General features: G+C 41.3%; 4 protein-coding genes across 5 annotated transcripts; 2 read left to right on the top strand and 2 right to left on the bottom strand.

Moving 5' to 3' along the window:
* Positions 1 to 81: 81 nt before the first annotated feature.
* On the top strand, positions 82 to 3,054 carry LOC133835006 (uncharacterized). The gene is made up of 5 exons (XM_062264840.1): positions 82 to 242; positions 296 to 391; positions 451 to 695; positions 759 to 881; positions 939 to 3,054. Exons 1-5 carry the CDS (start codon positions 228 to 230, stop codon positions 2,578 to 2,580), a joined length of 2,121 nt encoding a protein of 706 aa, XP_062120824.1. The 5' UTR covers positions 82 to 227; the 3' UTR covers positions 2,581 to 3,054.
* On the bottom strand, positions 2,494 to 5,593 carry LOC133835026 (leucine carboxyl methyltransferase 1). Its single transcript, XM_062264874.1, has 4 exons — positions 5,081 to 5,593; positions 3,679 to 4,104; positions 3,316 to 3,620; positions 2,494 to 3,224 (listed from the first exon to the last, which is right to left on the bottom strand). Exons 1-4 carry the CDS (start codon positions 5,333 to 5,335, stop codon positions 3,188 to 3,190), a joined length of 1,023 nt encoding a protein of 340 aa, XP_062120858.1. The 5' UTR covers positions 5,336 to 5,593; the 3' UTR covers positions 2,494 to 3,187.
* A 1,473-nt stretch (positions 5,594 to 7,066) lies between these two features.
* Positions 7,067 to 14,281, top strand: LOC133850458 (acetylcholinesterase). 2 transcript variants are annotated; one of them, XM_062286566.1, is made up of 8 exons: positions 7,067 to 7,209; positions 9,832 to 10,013; positions 10,075 to 10,207; positions 10,515 to 10,943; positions 11,000 to 12,219; positions 12,285 to 12,596; positions 12,654 to 13,376; positions 13,439 to 14,281. In XM_062286566.1, exons 2-7 carry the CDS (start codon positions 9,838 to 9,840, stop codon positions 13,279 to 13,281), a joined length of 2,898 nt encoding a protein of 965 aa, XP_062142550.1. In that variant the 5' UTR covers positions 7,067 to 7,209; positions 9,832 to 9,837; the 3' UTR covers positions 13,282 to 13,376; positions 13,439 to 14,281. The 2 variants fall into 2 exon arrangements, with proteins under 2 accessions (XP_062142550.1, XP_062142555.1); XM_062286571.1 differs by having other exon boundaries at positions 7,071 to 7,145.
* On the bottom strand, positions 14,252 to 17,634 carry LOC133850447 (exosome RNA helicase MTR4). The gene is made up of 2 exons (XM_062286555.1): positions 16,450 to 17,634; positions 14,252 to 16,386 (listed from the first exon to the last, which is right to left on the bottom strand). The coding sequence occupies exons 1-2, from the start codon at positions 17,540 to 17,542 to the stop codon at positions 14,312 to 14,314; spliced, it is 3,168 nt and encodes a 1,055-aa protein (XP_062142539.1). The 5' UTR covers positions 17,543 to 17,634; the 3' UTR covers positions 14,252 to 14,311.
* Positions 17,635 to 17,670: the final 36 nt, after the last annotated feature.

Raw genomic sequence — 17,670 nt, 5'->3', positions numbered from 1 at the left:
TTGAAGCAGTTTAAACTTTAGAGTCTACAGTTTAGACTCACATATTTTAAAAGCATTAAATTTTTTCCAATATATCGATATCGTGATTATCATGTCACGATAGTCGTCGATAAGTCCTCGCAAATTCAATGCGATTAACAGCAATCGGCATCGTCTTCGATAATTTCGTTTGTTGTGAAATTGCGCCGCCCTGCTGTTGGTTTGTTTATTATCAATAATTTAATGAAATGGCTTCAAATAAGGTAAAAAAGAAAAATATTAAGTGTTTAAAGCTTATAACATTTATTGTTTACAGGAGTCCCTGATTATTGTGTTAGACGTACGTAGCTGCGCTTCCGAAGATTTCAAGTTAAAAGCCGTCAAGTGTGTTGCTGAAATTCTTAAAGACAAGGTAATATTTGAATAGAAATTTGTTTATTACAATAACTACATTTAGAGAATTCATTGCAGATTGTAGGGGATAAGAAAGACTACATTTCATTTGTACTAGTTGGCACTGAAAAAAGCTACAATGATTTGTACGAAGAAGGAGAAAAGTATTGCCAAAATGTGGTGCAGTATAATAATGCGCCACAGCTTTGCACTTGGCAATTGTTGCTTAGTTTTTTTGAGTTTGTCAACGAGACGTCGTCACCCTTGGGTCAGTGGTTAGATGGACTTGCAGTAGCTTTGTCCCTACAGAATCAAGCTAGCATGTAAGTCGGGACATCTTACGATTTACCTATATTTACACATACTTAATCACACTTCAAATGCAGTTTGAAAGTGCAAAGACAGCGAGTCTTACTTTTGTTCGACTTCAATGACATGGGGCAAAATTACGATGACTACAAACTTATCACCAACAACTTCGTTGCAGCAGACGTTGAACTTATAGTTGGGTAAATCTCTCATCATCAATATGTTTTCCTTAACTTATTTATCTTTCAAATCTGCAGTACACATAACATTGCCTACATAGACAATGCCGAGTCCAATTTGGCTCAAGCCATTTTCCAACATTCACGAAAGGCTAACAGTGTTGAGCTGGAGAACCAGAAACACGCATTGCAATTGGTCAGCAACTGCAATGCGACGCTGTGCAACTTTAGAGAGACATTGGGCAACATCTTCAAGGTATCGAACAGACGACCATGGACATGGAATGCCAAGTTGCACATTGGCACTGAAATTACGATCAGTCTGCAAGGCATCATAGCCATGAAGAACGAAGCACACATCAAACTGAAGAAAGTTTGGGGTGACTCTGAGGAAAAAGTCGAGCGCGAAGAACGTTTCTTTGTGAAGGGCACAGAGATAACGCCGTTGCCAGAAGATCTCATTGATGGCTACATGTTGGGTGGCACTGCAGTGCCTTATGATGAAACGCTCGTTGAGTTGCCTCCGCCTCATCCACCAGGACTTCATTTTCTGGGCTTCGTGAAACGCGATAAAATTCCTGATGCTTACTTTTGCGGCGACTCGCTGTATATGTTAGTTCATCAAAAACATAACACTGTCTCGGCCAAGAAGTTAGATGCATTGGTGCGGGCTTTGGACCTACAACAAAGCGTTATACTTTGCTGGAAGATATTTAGTACAAAGTTTAACACACCACGCATTGTGGTTTTATTACCGCAAAAATCTACGGACAATCGACCAGCAATTTTATATATGCAGGAAATGTCGTATCATGCTCAGCATCAGTTCTGGGATTTCCCTACGTTGCATACGGCCAAAACTGAATGTGGTTCGGACCAGATCCAGGCCGTGGATAAGTTAATTGACAGCATGGACCTCGAGTGTTCGTTGAAAGATACGCAGCAACCAAGACAGCAGAGGTCAAACGATCTGCTGCCGTTTGATGCCTTTCCCAGCATCTATGAGCAAAATGTGATGGATGTCTTAGAGCGGAAAGTTATCTGCAAGGCGGCCACGGACATAGAACTTCACGATACGTTCAAGGACAAGAAATTTGTGGAACACTTTTGGCGCGTCCCTGAACCGCTTGAGGAAAAGTCAAAACAGGCAGCGGCAACGCTTAAAAAACTATTTCCTCTTACTTACAGCCAAGCCTGGCTTGACAAACTTAAGGCAAAGGAACTTGAAGAGAACACTCCGCAGCCTATCAAGCAGGAGCAAGATGATCGTGAGGAACCGATTGACAACGTTGAGAGTGTTGGCTTAATAACACCTGTCCAAGACTACAACAAAATGCTGAACCAAGTGCGCTCAATAGCAAATACCACTCAACGTGATACAGAATTCCAATCGCTTGCTGCTAAAATGCGTGTGGTTATTATTACCCTAATGGAGCGCAATAAATTGAATTTGGAACAGCTTGTGGAAGTGTTGACAGTTTATCGCAACAGCTGCCTGGAATTCAACAGTTTTGCCGAATTCAATCAGTTTTCTGCACAGATAAAGAAGAAGGCGTTGGAGAGAAAACAAGCAGAATTTTGGACAACTGTGATGGTAGAGAGACAACTCGGACCGCTGGTTTTGGGCGAGCTAACTCTTGAGGATGAATTGCGACTTAAAGCATTTTATACTATTGATTTCGAAGAAAATGATGGTGAAATGGAGCAAGATAAATTATAATGCATTTTGTTTATACGTTTAACTTATTGTTTTATACATTTCAATTATAGTATGTGCCGAGTTTATTTGAAGGTGAGCAAATCTAGAATGTAATAATAAAAGCCTATGGATTTACACATTATAGTTTATATTTCAATAAATGTTTCAATGGATTTTAAAATACATTTACAACGCACGATGTACATATGTGAAATGGACAAAGGAATAAACAATTAAATTATTTCTTTTGATGCAAAGTTCTTCGTTGATACATTGCAAATTATGAATGAAAAAAAAATTAGCTTAGAAAGAAAGACTTAAGGAACAATCTAATTAGGTTATATTAATTAAAATACACTTGAGAATTTATGAAAAGGTGCGTTAAATAAGCAAGGTTAATAAAGCACATACCGAGTGCCTTTCGTAAGTTTCGTGTTGTGTTTTAATGACAAACATTAAATACGTTATAATTGTTGTAACACATTCCGCGTAACGTCTGAAGCAAAAATTTGGCATGCCCCTGCACCTGATTGCGGATTGCAAGGGGGCAGGAAGTACATGCAATAAATAAACTTTCAAATTGTCTTGCATCGCAGCCAAGAACGTTTTGTCGCAGTTCTTCCTTCCACTAATCAATATTTAGCGAGGACATCAGCTCTTCCACACTAAAACGAATAGATAGTAATGGGGATTAGATGTATATCAATAAAATAAAGAACTTTCAAGCCTTAGTCCGTATTTTACTCTGTAACGCACGTAATATCTAGATCCTGAAATGCAACTCCCAGCCAGGCAACAACGAGACAATAATGCTGGAATAGCTGAAGCAGTAGTTCTCCTTCGTCCAACATTTCCAAACGCTCAATACGTTGTCGTTCCGATGTGGAAATGCTATCGTACACCTGCACCATGTCCCAAGCGCGTGCCCCACTCCAACCACAGTCCTTGAAGCGATTGGTTTGAGTCTCCAATGACAAACAGGACTCTACGCCAGCCAAACTGCAGCCACGACTGCGTAGATTATTGAGCATTACATCGCCAAAACGATCATTCATGTTGACCTGAAAGACAATAAATGATGTCATTTGCTAAGAGATAACAATTATATTTGCGTCAAACCTGTTCGTAGTTGACGAATACTGCGGCTTGAAACTTCTGTGCAATCCACTTTAAGAGATTTCTGCAGTTTTGTGCCTCAATATAAACTAATACGCATTCCGCTAGAAAGATAGTAGGCAGCGTGTAATCAACCTCGGCTTGCTGTAGCTTATTGTCTACTTCATCCAAATTGCGCAGGTCGACGCCCATCAGATGATAGTTGGGTCCGTGCAAATCTGTCGGACTAAGACGCACTTCGCCATCCTCATCATGTATTTTGGCCAACAGTGCCTTGTTTCGCTTGATCGTATAACACTTGCGAGCTGTTACGGTCGGGAAGTCCAGTTCAATGAAGTTCTTCACCTGGTGCGCGGTGTCGCGCAGTCGAAAGTAAAGCGTATCGAAGCCACAGCCCAAGTTGATAATCTGACAGTTGCCAGCGGTTTTCTGCAATAGTTGTTATCATGGTCAAAGGGTTATTGAAGTGAAGTGCAAGGCCAATAATGGCGTATGACGCACACACAAGTGGCACATGCGCAGCTGCGCTCGTTTGCAATTTGTCCAATGCAACAGGATTCTGATTTCAAATTCAATGTCAAAGTTCGGATAGCACTTGACCTTAATTTGCAACACTGCCAGACATTTGACTGGCGACAGACATGTGGCTTTGCGCTTTCTACACACATAGATAACTAGAGATGCTGAACTTTGTAATTGAGAAGTCACGATAATTGAATGCAAGACGTTACAAATTTTAACCAAGTAAAAATCTATAATTCTCTTTAAGTGTAATTCAACTATAGACTCTAAAAACAACTAATAACTATCTTGACTTTAAAATTGATGATTTTCGAAAAAAAATAATTAATATAAGAAAGTTAATTATGTAAAATAAATAAAGGAATAAAATTAATAATAATATTATTATCTTATATATCACTAACAAATAGAAATTTCAAAAATAAATGACAAAGGTATGAAAGATTATGATCACTCTAGAAATTTCTTTAAATATATTTAATTGATATATTTATCCGGTTAAATAGTTAATTAATTAATTAATTCTATCTAGATGTAATATAGTAATATGTTCTATATTGTCTGAATTATTAAAAGACAATTTTTGAAAATAACTGGTATAGAATTTAAACTTCAGGAAACTTACTTAATCTTCAAATATACAAATTAAATAAATTGTCTAGAAACTAGGCATTATTCATTATATAAGTATTATCGAATAATTGCATTAGCTTCAAAAATATTTAACTATTCTTTTATTAGTTATACGTCACGTGCCTATCTCTGATTTGCAAGATGCAGAGATTTGACCAATGACGCGCATGTCCCGATATGAGTAGTAGTTTGCTGTTTACTACAACAACCTTGAAATGCAGATGCAGTCATAGCTGTAACTGTAACTAACCTTCAGAAACTTCTCCACGCACATCTCAACGCCCTTGACTCGTGCAAAGTAACCACGATTTATCTCCGGCGCCTTTCTCTCTTGGTTCCGCACAAAATACCCAATATAATCGTCCTTCCAGTAGCCAAGGCGCACAGCACCTCGCTTGCAATCACTAGCATCATCATTTGTCGCTATGACCGCCTCATCGCATGGATGAAATTTATGTGTGGTGTTATTGTGAGCAATGCCTCCACCCGCCGATGGAGGCTCCATGACGGCTGCTTTGCTGCTCCTGTTTCCTGCAACCTCTTGTTGCTTCGCTTCCTACAACTCCAACGATTAAGATGCACCACGCTCGATGCTGCACGCACTATTTAGAACAATTCCAAAACACCTATGATTATTATTTTTCTGAGGTAATTATGCCTTTTCGTACGTTCTTGGTTTTTTCGACCAACTGCGAGTCGCGAATAACTTTTTTTTTAATAAAAACAGTCTGTAAACAGCTGAATTTAGTATGCCCAGCGTGACCACAAGTTGAATATAAAAATGTTCAATTTTACGTCGATACAATACCGAAGTTTGCCACTTTCTCAATTACCAACTGGTTACACAGCAAAACGCATATCGGTACTTAAAATAAAGTATGTAAAACGCAACAATTTTTTAAAATTAATTATTATGTTAATTTAATTTTTTAAAAAGAGACTGTCCATAACTTTTTATTATGTTATCATCTTGGTATTTTTAGAATATTTTGCCACCTGAAAGTATGCTACATAAATGCGTTCTGTTGGCATGTATCGATAATATGTAACGGTGTTGGAAAATCATGAAAATATGCCATGGTATTTGAATTTAAAATTTCCGCCATTTGAAATTCGAATTCTCAAAGCCAGCCCAAATAAATCTTCATACGCATTTTACTTTACTCAGCTACCTTAAATGTTTATACCTTCAACTATAAACAGAATTGCATTGGTTAACAAAGTTATAACTGCGTTAGCCACATTAGTTAACAATTACCAGACTGCAACACACACATGCACAAATGCATATGTATAATTGGACATATACATATGTATGTATTTATTATTAAATGCAAACAACGCGTGCCACAATGTTAACTCTATCGTCCAATTATTTCCCGCTTCTTTGACATCGGAAGTGCCGACGGCTGTTATAATTAAAATTATCAGCTACGCCCAAGCCATTGCGAGTAAGTCTTCAGCTCAATAAGACGGGGTCAAAAAGTGAACTGACTTTAATTGTTTCTCTGTTTTGCATTTACTACGACGCTGGTCAGTGAATCACAGTCCATTACTGGAACAAATTAGTTTCTTTTGAAATAGTACAATAAGAAATTATGTAAAATGAGTTTATTGTTATGCAAAAAATATATGTATTATATTTTGCATCTAATGTTTACAATTTCGCTCATATAAACAATTTATAAACGCTTTGCTTCGTCTACCGCTTCAATCTTCTGATGGCTTAACTTAAAAATGTATTCCCTTAATTAGGTTAATGATTGAAGACCCTTTAAACTTTTTCACCCAGAAATCAAGGGCATGAACTGTAGCTTGCGTTTAATTCCAATAAATACGAAGTTATTTAGAGCTACTAAATTATTTATGTTTATTGGGATGGGTACATAAAGTTATAGAGCTACTAGTTTTTTTTATTTTTATAAGGATAGGTACATAACGTTAATTTGAGTAGGCGTTCTGCAAAGTTTTGTAATAATTGTAATTACAAATTCGATTTAAATTTATATTTAGTCGACAATTTGAAATTCAAAGAAATAAACCAGTTATATTAATTAACAAACCATTAATGAATAAATAATAATACATAACACAATTAGAGTTCCTTCGATTTCGCCCTTACATCGAGACGAATTCTAGCACTCTCTCAATATCACTCTCCATCTCTCTCATGCTCTGCACCCACACTCGCTCTCTTGCTCGGACAGTGGCAGGTTCGTTTTGGGGCCGCCTCAGTTTCAGTTTGGTTGTAACGTTCGTGAGCGTCGGTTGTGCGAGCGGAAAGCTGCGCGCGCCACATATAAAAGTTCGCTCAGGTGTGTGACTCAAAGCGACCGTTGTTGGTAACAAGAGCGTAGTTACTCACATAAGCCAGTACAGGTATTGGACGTGTATTTGTGTGTGTGTGAGTGAGTGTGTTAACAAAACCAAAACTAACCTTCAAAAGTATGAGTATTAATGCATGTGCGTGCATTTGCATTGGTATAGAATGTGTGTTTGTGTTTTTTGTGTATTAGTGTACCATAGGTGGTGTTGAGCTGCTTGTGGTTTGACGTTTTTTCACGACGCTGGCTCTCTACCTGGCTCAGAAACTCAAAAACGGTCATTTCGTTACGTTTACGTTTTTCTCGGTTATTCGGTACAAGTTTTTGAGTGTAACTTTGCTTATTTTTCGGGGCGTTGGCGCGTACTTAAAGAAAGTCTATATTATTATTAAAGGAATGAAATACGCACGAATAAAATACATATAAGTGATATACCGAAAAAGCACGTAGATTAGATAGTGCAAAAAGGTCAATTCAGAAAGAATTAAATATAAAAAACAAACAAAAAATGAGAAAAACGCAACAAGTTGTAGTATATGCTTTTGGCGTCGGCGCAAGCAGCGACGTCATCAATTGGAGCATAACTGTAAAACAAGTGAGATTAAAGAAGCAGCAGTAACAACGCGATTGTCGCGCAATGGGCCAATAATTAAACTCGCACTAGCACACCTACATACATACATATTTATACAGTACATGCACGTAGTAGCAATACTAAGACATGTACACCTGCGAGCGCTTCACTTTCAGCGTTATCGTTGCGTTTTACTGTTTGCTTTGCGATTGCGAAAATAAAACCTAACCGAGTGCCTCAGCAATCATGATTGTGAATCACCAGGAACAACAACAACAAGAGTAGCCCATTCAACAACGAAAAGTGTAATACGATATGAAAATTCCCGCAAGTTACCGTTGCCAAACATTCTGCGCAAGAGGGTGACAACACTTCTCATTTTGTGCAGGCGTTTGCATTTCCAACCTTTTTTAACCCAAGAATATAAGCAAAAGTAGCTAAAAGTGGGAATGAAGTACGAAAAGAAGTAGGAAGAGCAGCAAACACAATGAGTGAGGGTAACGCTATAGCAGTAACCTGAGGCGGGCTGCGTTGGTGGCAGTTGCAGGTTAATGCACTTTATTTGCATTCAACAACAACACCAATTCAGCAAAAACAACTCGTATGTCTGAGTGAGTCCTTGTGCCAGTTAAAATGACGTTGACGTCGCCACTTGCTGCAATTCCCATCCAAGCAGCCAGCGAGCCGCCTTGTAATTGAATGCCAATAGTTCAGCTCCAGTTTGTTGTTTGGGAAATTTCACGTGGGTAATTTTTATTACATTGAGGGCATTTCATTTATGTTATTTTATGGCAGTTCAATTTGGGGAGGAAATTAATTTGTACGATGAAAACCCTTGGTTACCCTGGTAACCGGGATATTTATTTCTCCACACTTGTGGGCAAAAGTATTCCTCCCAGAAGGAAATTACTGTAATACGCTACTTTGTTGTATTTTCATTTTATTTTATTTTAAATTTCTGCCCCAAAACGAAAATACAATTCTGTGTTTGCATTAGTTTTCTTTCTTTTTTTTATTTTCTGCAACTCTTATCCTTACACTCTGAGGCTTAACACCAGCACAATCTATCAAAAGTGGTTAATTATTTATCGTGCCCTTTTCTTTTTGCACTTTGCAACCAATTAAGCAATTAGCTGCGTCGCCACCGCCTTTGCAGACATTGAATGTAGGGAAATCAGTCAATGGCTGCAGCCGTAGTGGAGTAACATCCATCAGTTGTACCATGCATTTGACTGCGATCTGAAATTGCTCGCAAAGACGCATTTGATGCTGTAACTTATTTTTAGCGCATTTTGTTACGTTGTTGTGTTGTGTTGAAAACGGGTTTGTCGGTCTCTCGGTCTCTGACTTTTATCGCGTTTTAACCTAAACAACAATATACATACAAACATATGTATGTATGTTCTTACTACGTAGCTAAGTCAACATAATATGGAAAACCAGTTTGGTCACTCTTACTCACCGTCCACATTTGTTGTTATTAATGCTAATGTCCAAGTATAAACAAAACTTTAAATAACTTAGTTGCTAACAGTGGAGTACAATTTCTCACAGAAGAATGTGTACAAATTATAATAAAATCTCATTAGATAGTTCAATTTTGATCCAAACAAAATTGAAATTCTAAGCAACTTATAAGCTGTGGCTTTATTCAATGAACTTGGTTTTTGAAATTTATACTACAACTAGCTAGTCTTAGCTTTACTGCAGCTTCGCGCACTTTGTTTTTAAAATAATATTAAACTATTGTTGAAGCAATTGGCTCGTGCTTTCGATAAGAACTGTGTTATTGGATCACATAATTCTTAGGGATAATAAATCTATTACTAATGCTAACGATTCACATTAATAGAATCGCTATCATATAAGGTTTTTGTAATGTTTAAAAGTTGTAACATGAAAACTTTTTATTCGCTCGATAATCTTGAAAACGACTGAAATTTTCGATTCTAAAAGTTCAGTTAAGGTTTGAAGCATGTGAACAAATATATAAAGGAATTTTTAACCTTGTGATCTGATGCATCTTAACATTTCTATATTAATAATACAAATTTTGATAAAATAGTTTAAAAATAATAATGGGATTTTGAATATAATTTCCAGTTTAAAATGACACAAAAAGTCAAATATCGCGATAAATTAAAATGTCTTTGTGGCATTCTGATGGTATTAGCGGTGCTCCACACACTGCCCATAGAGATTGAAGCACAAACTCGAGATCCTCGTTTCTATTCGCGCGTGGGTGTCGATTACCAATGGCCGAATCCTGGCGATCCCGATTACAGGTGAGTCCAGATGGTTTCTATGTATTAGCTAAAAAAATTTAAAATGTGTTTTTTTTTACAGAACTTACACTTTCAATGATCGTCGATATGGGCATTATCAACCGAACGGTTATGGCGCAAATTTTCCTGGCAGAAATCCACCAGGACAATATCCACAAGGCATGCCCAATGAGGATCGGTTTCGTTTTGATCCGGTGAGACATTATCAAATTTCAAGCACCTATTAATCAATTGACACACAAGTTGACCTCAAACCCAGCCAGAGACAAATGAACATATAAGTCCGTAAAGTTGACTGTAAATGAACAATGAGAGATCATTGAGAACTGCGAACCGTTTTGATCTCTTGAATGATTCACACATAACTCAGTAATATCAAAGCAATAATCTTAATTAAGTTTTCATGCGTTCGTAATCAATTACACATGCTGCTCATCTATCCGCCTACATCAATGACAATAACAATTATGTTCTCTATGATCTCCGAAACTCAATTCACAGAATGATCCAAATGCACGCACCCAGTTTCCGGGCGTATTAGCTGGCTGGCGTGAGGATTTGCAGGGCAAACAACGTCGAGATTCGCTGACACTCGAGCGTGATGTATTTGTGACCACCAACTATGGCCAGGTGCAGGGCTTCAAGGTGTATATGTACGATAATCCCGATCCGAAATCCTTCTATCGACCCTATCACTCCACGGTGGATCGTGTGATGGGTGAGTGCTCTGTTTTTCTGGGAATTCCATTTGCCCTGCCGCCCACCTTTGAGGGTCGCTTTAAACCGCCTCGCCTGCATCGTGGCTGGCAGCTGCTCCAGGCCGTGGACTTTGGTCCAGCTTGTCCACAGCCCGTGCGTTACACGGGTGCTACCAAAGGCATTATGGACATGGACGAGGATTGCCTTTACCTTAATGTGTATTCACCCAAGGTCAGTGACAATAACTTTTCAAATACTGCGGAGTTACTAACCTAATCTTGTTGCAGACTGGTGCTGGAGTTGCACAGAAATATCCGGTTATGGTTTACATCCATGGCGGTGAGTTTGTGCGTGGTGCTTCCAATCTGTTCCAAGGACATGTACTAGCCTCCTTCTATGATGTGGTTGTGGTCACTCTCAACTATCGTCTGGGTGCCTTGGGTTTTCTTTCTACGGCTGACGAGAACTCACCCGGCAACTATGGCATCCTGGATCAGGCAATGGCTCTCAAATGGGTTCACGACAATATTGAGTTTTTCAATGGCGATCGCGATTCCATTACGCTTTTTGGCCCTGGAGCTGGAGGCGCCTCAGCAGGACTTTTGATGGTAGCGCCACAGACGCGAAACATTGTGAAGCGTGTCATTGCACAGTCCGGATCAGCGTTGGCTGATTGGGCTCTCATCCAGGACAAGTACCGAGCGCAGAATACAAGCCGAGTGCTCGGTCAATTGCTGGGCTGCTCCATTGATTCATCGTGGAAGCTAGTCAATTGCCTGCGCACTGGACGCAGCTTTTACGAGTTGGGCAATGCGGAGTTCTCGCCCCAAGTGGGCAGCTTCGCATGGGGACCGGTGCTAGATCATAATTTCACGCTTCCCGGCGATGATTGGTATGAGGGTTGGCGGGAGAAGGACTGGCGCTTCCTCACCCAAACACCCGCGACTCTGATACGCGCAGGAAGATTTAATCGCAACATACAGTATATGACAGGTGTAACTACTCAAGAGGCAGCCTTTTTTGTGGCACAAAATGAATCGCTGGCACCGTATTACGAGCTAAATGGACAATTCTTCGACCAGAAGGTGAGGGAGCATGTCTTCCGCTACAACTACACGCTAAATCCGAATGGCGTTTATGAGGCAATCAAGTATATGTACACCTATTGGCCGGATCCTAATAACAACACCATTATACGGGATCAATACATCAATATGCTGAGTGATCTCTACTATCGGGCACCTGTGGATCAGATGGTCAAGTTGCTCCTGGAACAGAAGATTCCCGTCTATATGTATGTGCTGAATACCACCGTGGAGGCGCTTAATCTGCCCCAATGGCGCAAGTATCCCCACGATACGGAGCATTACTTTTTGACCGGTGCACCATTCTTGGACACCGAATTCTTCCCCAAAAAGGAGCATCTGCAGCGCAATATGTGGACCGATAATGATCGCAACATGAGCCACTTTTTCATGCAGACCTATTCGAACTTTGCGAGATTTGGGTAAGTGAATGAATACTTTGCAAGTCAAATCAATAAAGTCATATCTCCTCCCTTTTTTGTCACAGCAATCCCACCCCACAGCAGGTTCTGGGTATGCACTTTCAACGCGCATATCAGGGCGAGATACGATACCTCAACATCAACACCACCTTCAACTCGTCGATCTTGCTCAACTATCGCCAGACAGAGTGCGCCTTCTGGACACAATATTTGCCCACAGTCATTGGCGTCCTAGTGCCCACATATCCGCCCACTACAGAATACTGGTGGGAGCCCAAAGAACCGCTGCAAATTGCCTTCTGGAGCATGTCGGTGGCCTGCTTCTTCCTCATTGTGCTCGTTGTTATCTGCTGCATTATGTGGCGCAACGCCAAGCGGTAAGTGAACGTAGTAACAACTAGAAATTGAGGTCTAAACTTCAATGCAATTCGCAGTCAATCGGATCGATTCTACGACGAGGATGTCTTCATTAATGGCGAGGGTCTAGAAACTGAGCCTGATCCACGAGGCGTTGATAATGCGCACATGGTGACCAATCATCATGCGCTGCGGTCGCGAGACAACATTTACGAGTATCGCGACTCGCCATCAACCAAAACGCTGGCCAGCAAAGCGCACACGGATACCACATCTCTACGTTCGCCGAGCTCGCTAGCCATGACCCAAAAGTCGGGCAGTCAAGCTTCGCTTAAGTCAGGCATTTCGCTGAAGGAGACTAATGGCAACTTGGTGAAGTCAGAGCGTGCGACAACACCACGTTCCCAGACGAATGGTACAACAGCCAAGTCGCCGCACGTCGAGGAGAAGAGACTGCTTCAACCTATCTCAAGCACGCCAATGCCACAGCTGCAGTCAGAACCAACGAATCGATCGTTGGCCACATCCAAAGCTGCCAGCATCGCCAGCAGCAGCAGCCGTAGCACCACGCCGGTGCCCTCAGCGCGCACAACGACGACGACAGCGACGTTGAGCTCACAGCCCGCTGTGCATCCGGTTGTGCAGCCGGCAGCGCAACCACGTCGTACGCAGCTGGTGGAGGGAGTGCCCCAAACATCTGTCTAAGTAACCGCTCTCTAAGCGCGCGATGTGCTTAGAGAGTGTACCGCAAGAGCCTTTGAATGAACAACAGTACCACATTGCAACTCTATTCTAATGGAGTAAGTCTGGCTTGAGTTTGAAAATTCTTCGTTGTCTTAAGTCCCGTCTTCTTATTCAACAGATCCCTAGCTGATTTCCGCACAAACAGTTGACATTTCAATACCGGCAACACAATAGTTTTTAAATTTATTTTATTCTTAGTTTTACATTATTTATAATTTATCAATTTATATCGATCTGTAAGATCACTTTACCCCTAATTGTAGCCAGCTTAATTTGTATCCTGTATTTTATTTTCTTTAAATATTTTTTTCTATATTATTTATTAAGTTCGACAACCCAACGAATACGAATCCATATCAATGACATTCCAGAGAATTGCTGAACCCTTGAATCGAGGAGTCGCATTTCAATGTACATAAATCTACAATAAGCTATAATTGTAATGCTGTAGACATAAGAAAATCCAAAAAGCAGTTAAGCAAACATTCTTTTGAATAAATCAAAGCAACCCAATCTGCGCAGCTATAGAAATTCTCATCAAACTGAGAGATAAGTGCCTTTTGTGGATCTACCCTAGCATTAAGTGAGGTTACTCATATGACTATATATTTATATATGTTTTATGTGTCGCATATATAGAACCAATGACCATACAAATCAGTGTGAACCGTCCAATAATTTCTTATGTTTTCATGTGAAGTGTGTTTATGTTTATGTATATATCATATATATAGATTCTACGATCTATTTTATACATGTTTATGAAAACATAGAAAATACACTTACATTAACATTATCATAAGTTCATTTAGTTATATAATTAATTCAAAAACACACGTATTCGTAATGCAATGTCTATGAATTCATTTGTAAAATGTCCTTTAATGCTAATGCTTCGCGTGTTTTATGTCCCTCGTTCTCATCACATCAATTAGTTAATAAAGTTCTTCTTTATTCTTAACAATATAAACAAATTATATTAGCGCACAACTTATAGATAGAGTGAGGCGGCAAACACAATGTCACGCTTTAACAGGCGAATGCCCTCGGAGAATTTGTTCTCCAAATCTGTATTGCCAATAGTCTTTGAGGCCTGACACAGTTGACGCAGCAGCTCCTCCAGGCGTCTCATACACCTAATAATCGAGCCCTCAAATATATCAGTCATCTTGCAGACGCTGAGGAAAGTGGATCCCTTGCACCAGGCAAGCACAACGTCCATGAGGAAGGGCTTGAACTTATCAACATAGTTGTCCTCATCCAGTTGCAGCTTACACTCAGAGGACACCTTGGCAATACGCCTCGCCAGATTCTGCAGTGCCCTCAATGGGCCAGACAATTCGGTAGCACTCTTTGGTGACTCCGACGACTTCTCGTCGCATACGAAGCACGAGAGTAGTGCAACTGCCTGTGGCGCTGAAAGCTCATTGAATACACCATTGAAGATCATCTCAGTGATGAGTAGCTCGTCGGCGGAGCTCAGCTCACAGGCGACGCGACCCTTGAACTCAATTACATCTCCAGGCTTGCAGTAGCCCATGCGTCGTAGCACACGCTTACGATATTTGAGCTCGTCCATTTGCAGCAGGCTACGTGCTGCCTTTAATTCCTGCTTAAGATGGCTCAGTTCTGTCTGCAATGTCAATTTATTCATATACCGCTTGTGAAGACGCTCCAGTTCAGGGGATTTGTGTAACGGATGCTCTTCGAGTAGCTTCTCAAACTGCGCAATGGTGTCAACAATTTTACGGAACTCTGGATCCTTGATATGCATATCGTTAATGGGATTGAGCACGGGCGGGCCCAGCGGAAAACGTTTCTTGGCCTCCTGAATGGTCTTTTGCACCGCACGTCGATTATCGGCAGTTCGCAGATCATTGGGAAAGTAGACGCGAATGGAACTGATTTGTGTGATAAGCGTGTTGGCAACTGGCACAATCTCCATGCTTCCGCGCTCGTTAGGCGGACAGGGCTCGGTATCGCCAGTTTTAGCCGATGCATCGCTCACATGAAGCAGAACATCGAGAACCAGACCCGGATCATTTTTGACGGGGTTGCGACGATTTGGCTCCTCCTTCTTCTTGTAATTCAATACAATGCCCCAGTCGTACTCTTGTTTGCTCGCCGAGACCTTTACTAAGCGACCCGGTTGTAGAAAGGGTGCTATATACTGCGGCTTTGTAAGCCACTCGCGGAATTTCTTGCCGTTTATATCGAGCTGATCTCGTATGTGATGATACGATGCAATGTTGTGCTCATCCTTGATGTTTAGCTTATTAAGTTCCTTCGTTTTTTCCTGCACTCTGTCGTGGAGACCTGGCAGTGCAGCCTGATTCTGGAACTGATAAAAACTTCGCTCAAGCATGTACTCGGGATTGATTTCCTCAACACGCAGAAGATTCAACACCATGTTATAGGTCAAATGGAACGCCGAATTCAAGGTGTCCGCCTTGCCTTGCACTATTTCTCGACCGACAACGGGCGAAACCTTTTCGTCGATCATCAGTATAACGATACCCTTGTCATCAAGGCCACGACGACCAGCTCGTCCAGCCATTTGAATGTATTCGCCCGAGCTGATCCACCGAAAGTCTTTGCCATCAAATTTGCGCGGCGCTGTGAACAAAACTGTACGAGCCGGCATGTTCAACCCCATTGCAAAAGTTTCGGTGGCGAAGAGAGCCTTGATTAGGCCTTCTCCGAACAGAATCTCAATAGTTTCCTTCAGAATGGGCAGCAATCCACCATGATGGATGCCAATGCCGCGTCGCAGCAATGGCAGCACATTCTCCACCTGCGGCAGGCGACGATCCTCTTCGGTGAGCACATCCATGGCATTGTTGAACACCTCATCCACTAGTTTCTTTTCATCAAGTGTGTTGAAATCGAGTTTAGCCATTTGCATAGCATAAATCTCGCAATCCTTCTTGCTAAACGAAAAGATAATGACGGGGGCGAAGTTGCGTTCCATGATCATTTTGACAATTTTGAATATATTCGTTTGACCGGAATTATGGCCCTTGATGCCACCTTTGCGTCCTTTCTGATCACCCTTGGCCGCTTCGCCTACAACAAGAATACCGTTGAGCTATCAACTAATAACAAAATAATTAATCATGTAGTGCTCACCTGCATTGGCCAACACAGCCATGGCTGTGGTGAAATTATCCTCCTTGAACTGGCCCTTCTCGTCAACAATCAAATGGATGCCATCACCGCCAGCTGGAAATATATAATGCTGCAACGGGGTCGGTCGATAGTCCGTGTAGACAACGTGACACGGCTGCTTATGCAAATGGCAAACCCATTCGGCGAATTGTCGGGCATTCGGAATGGTGGCAGAGAGGAAGACGTAACGCACATTGTCGGGCAGTAATATGAGCGTCTCCTCCCAGACAACGCCACGCTCCTTGTCGCGCATATAATGAATCTCATCGAAGATTACCCAACCTACTTCACGCATAACTTCGCTACCGCGATACAGCATATTACGTAAAATCTCTGTTGTCATGATCAGGCAGGAGGCCGATGGGTTGATAGTCACATCGCCAGTGACGAGACCAACATCTTGAAACTCGTCGGTGAATTCACGAAACTTTTGATTAGACAGCGCCTTTATGGGCGTCGTGTAGATGACGCGCTGCTTGGCTGCCAGGGATTTGGCAATTGCATATTCCGCCACCACTGTTTTGCCTGCAGATGTATGCGCCGACACGAGCACGCTCTGGGAATTGTCAATGCAGAGAATGGCCTGTTTCTGGAACGGATCCAAAACAAAGGGATATTGCTTGGCGGGCACCCCGGTGAATGGTTGAAGTGGAATATACTCGTGATCGGGATGGGCAGCCACCTCATGTGTACACGACTCGGGCGATACGAGTTGATGGGTCGTAATGCGCACCCGGAGTGCATCAATAGCGTTATCATCCATCTCCTCCACTTTCTCATCCTTCTCATCTGAGCTATTCCCCTCACCCTCCTTTGTGTCATCGGATCGTGTGCGTTTCGTTGATATTTCCTCCTCTTCTTCATCATCTGCCTGCTTGTCTGAGACTGCATCTGAAGTCGCTTCACGTTTTATGCCTTTACTAGTGCTTGGTTTTTTGTCGCCGGCTTCTTCATCGTTTTCTGTGGTCGATATTGCACCGGCAAAGGGTAGTGGCGCCAGCTTACTCTCTGGTGGTACCTCGTCGAAACAGTCGAATAGCTCATCTATGTCCATGGCGTCTTATTATAAAAACGAAAAAACAGTTCTTGAACTCGCTCGCCTCGTTGAAAACATGTGAAATGCCACATTAGAGATGAGGAATCATCAATGCAATCGATGTTTTGAAAATATCGATCATTGTT

Source organism: Drosophila sulfurigaster, chromosome 2L, assembly GCF_023558435.1.
Source record: "Drosophila sulfurigaster albostrigata strain 15112-1811.04 chromosome 2L, ASM2355843v2, whole genome shotgun sequence".
Lineage (NCBI taxonomy): Eukaryota > Metazoa > Arthropoda > Insecta > Diptera > Drosophilidae > Drosophila > Drosophila sulfurigaster.
The sequence above is the reverse complement of the archived record's forward strand: the minus strand, read 5'-3'. Positions and strand labels throughout refer to the sequence as shown.

Bases quoted from the DNA above. Each gene is read 5' to 3' on its own strand.
- LOC133835006 (XM_062264840.1), top strand. The intron at 392-450 runs GTAATATTTGAA...AATTCATTGCAG, and splicing joins CTGAAATTCTTAAAGACAAG to ATTGTAGGGGATAAGAAAGA. The intron at 696-758 runs GTAAGTCGGGAC...CTTCAAATGCAG, and splicing joins CTACAGAATCAAGCTAGCAT to TTTGAAAGTGCAAAGACAGC.
- LOC133835026 (XM_062264874.1), bottom strand. From the start codon at position 5,335: ATGGAGCCTCCATCGGCGGGTGGAGGCATTGCTCACAATAACACCACA. The intron at 4,105-5,080 runs GTTAGTTACAGT...CAACTATTGCAG, and splicing joins GCGTGGAGAAGTTTCTGAAG to AAAACCGCTGGCAACTGTCA. The intron at 3,225-3,315 runs GTGCGTTACAGA...TATTCGTTTTAG, and splicing joins TTTCAGGATCTAGATATTAC to TGTGGAAGAGCTGATGTCCT.
- LOC133850458 (XM_062286566.1), top strand. From the start codon at position 9,838: ATGACACAAAAAGTCAAATATCGCGATAAATTAAAATGTCTTTGTGGC. The intron at 10,014-10,074 runs GTGAGTCCAGAT...TTTTTTTTACAG, and splicing joins CCTGGCGATCCCGATTACAG to AACTTACACTTTCAATGATC. The intron at 12,597-12,653 runs GTAAGTGAACGT...TGCAATTCGCAG, and splicing joins ATGTGGCGCAACGCCAAGCG to TCAATCGGATCGATTCTACG.
- LOC133850447 (XM_062286555.1), bottom strand. From the start codon at position 17,542: ATGGACATAGATGAGCTATTCGACTGTTTCGACGAGGTACCACCAGAG. The intron at 16,387-16,449 runs GTGAGCACTACA...TTCTTGTTGTAG, and splicing joins GGCTGTGTTGGCCAATGCAG to GCGAAGCGGCCAAGGGTGAT.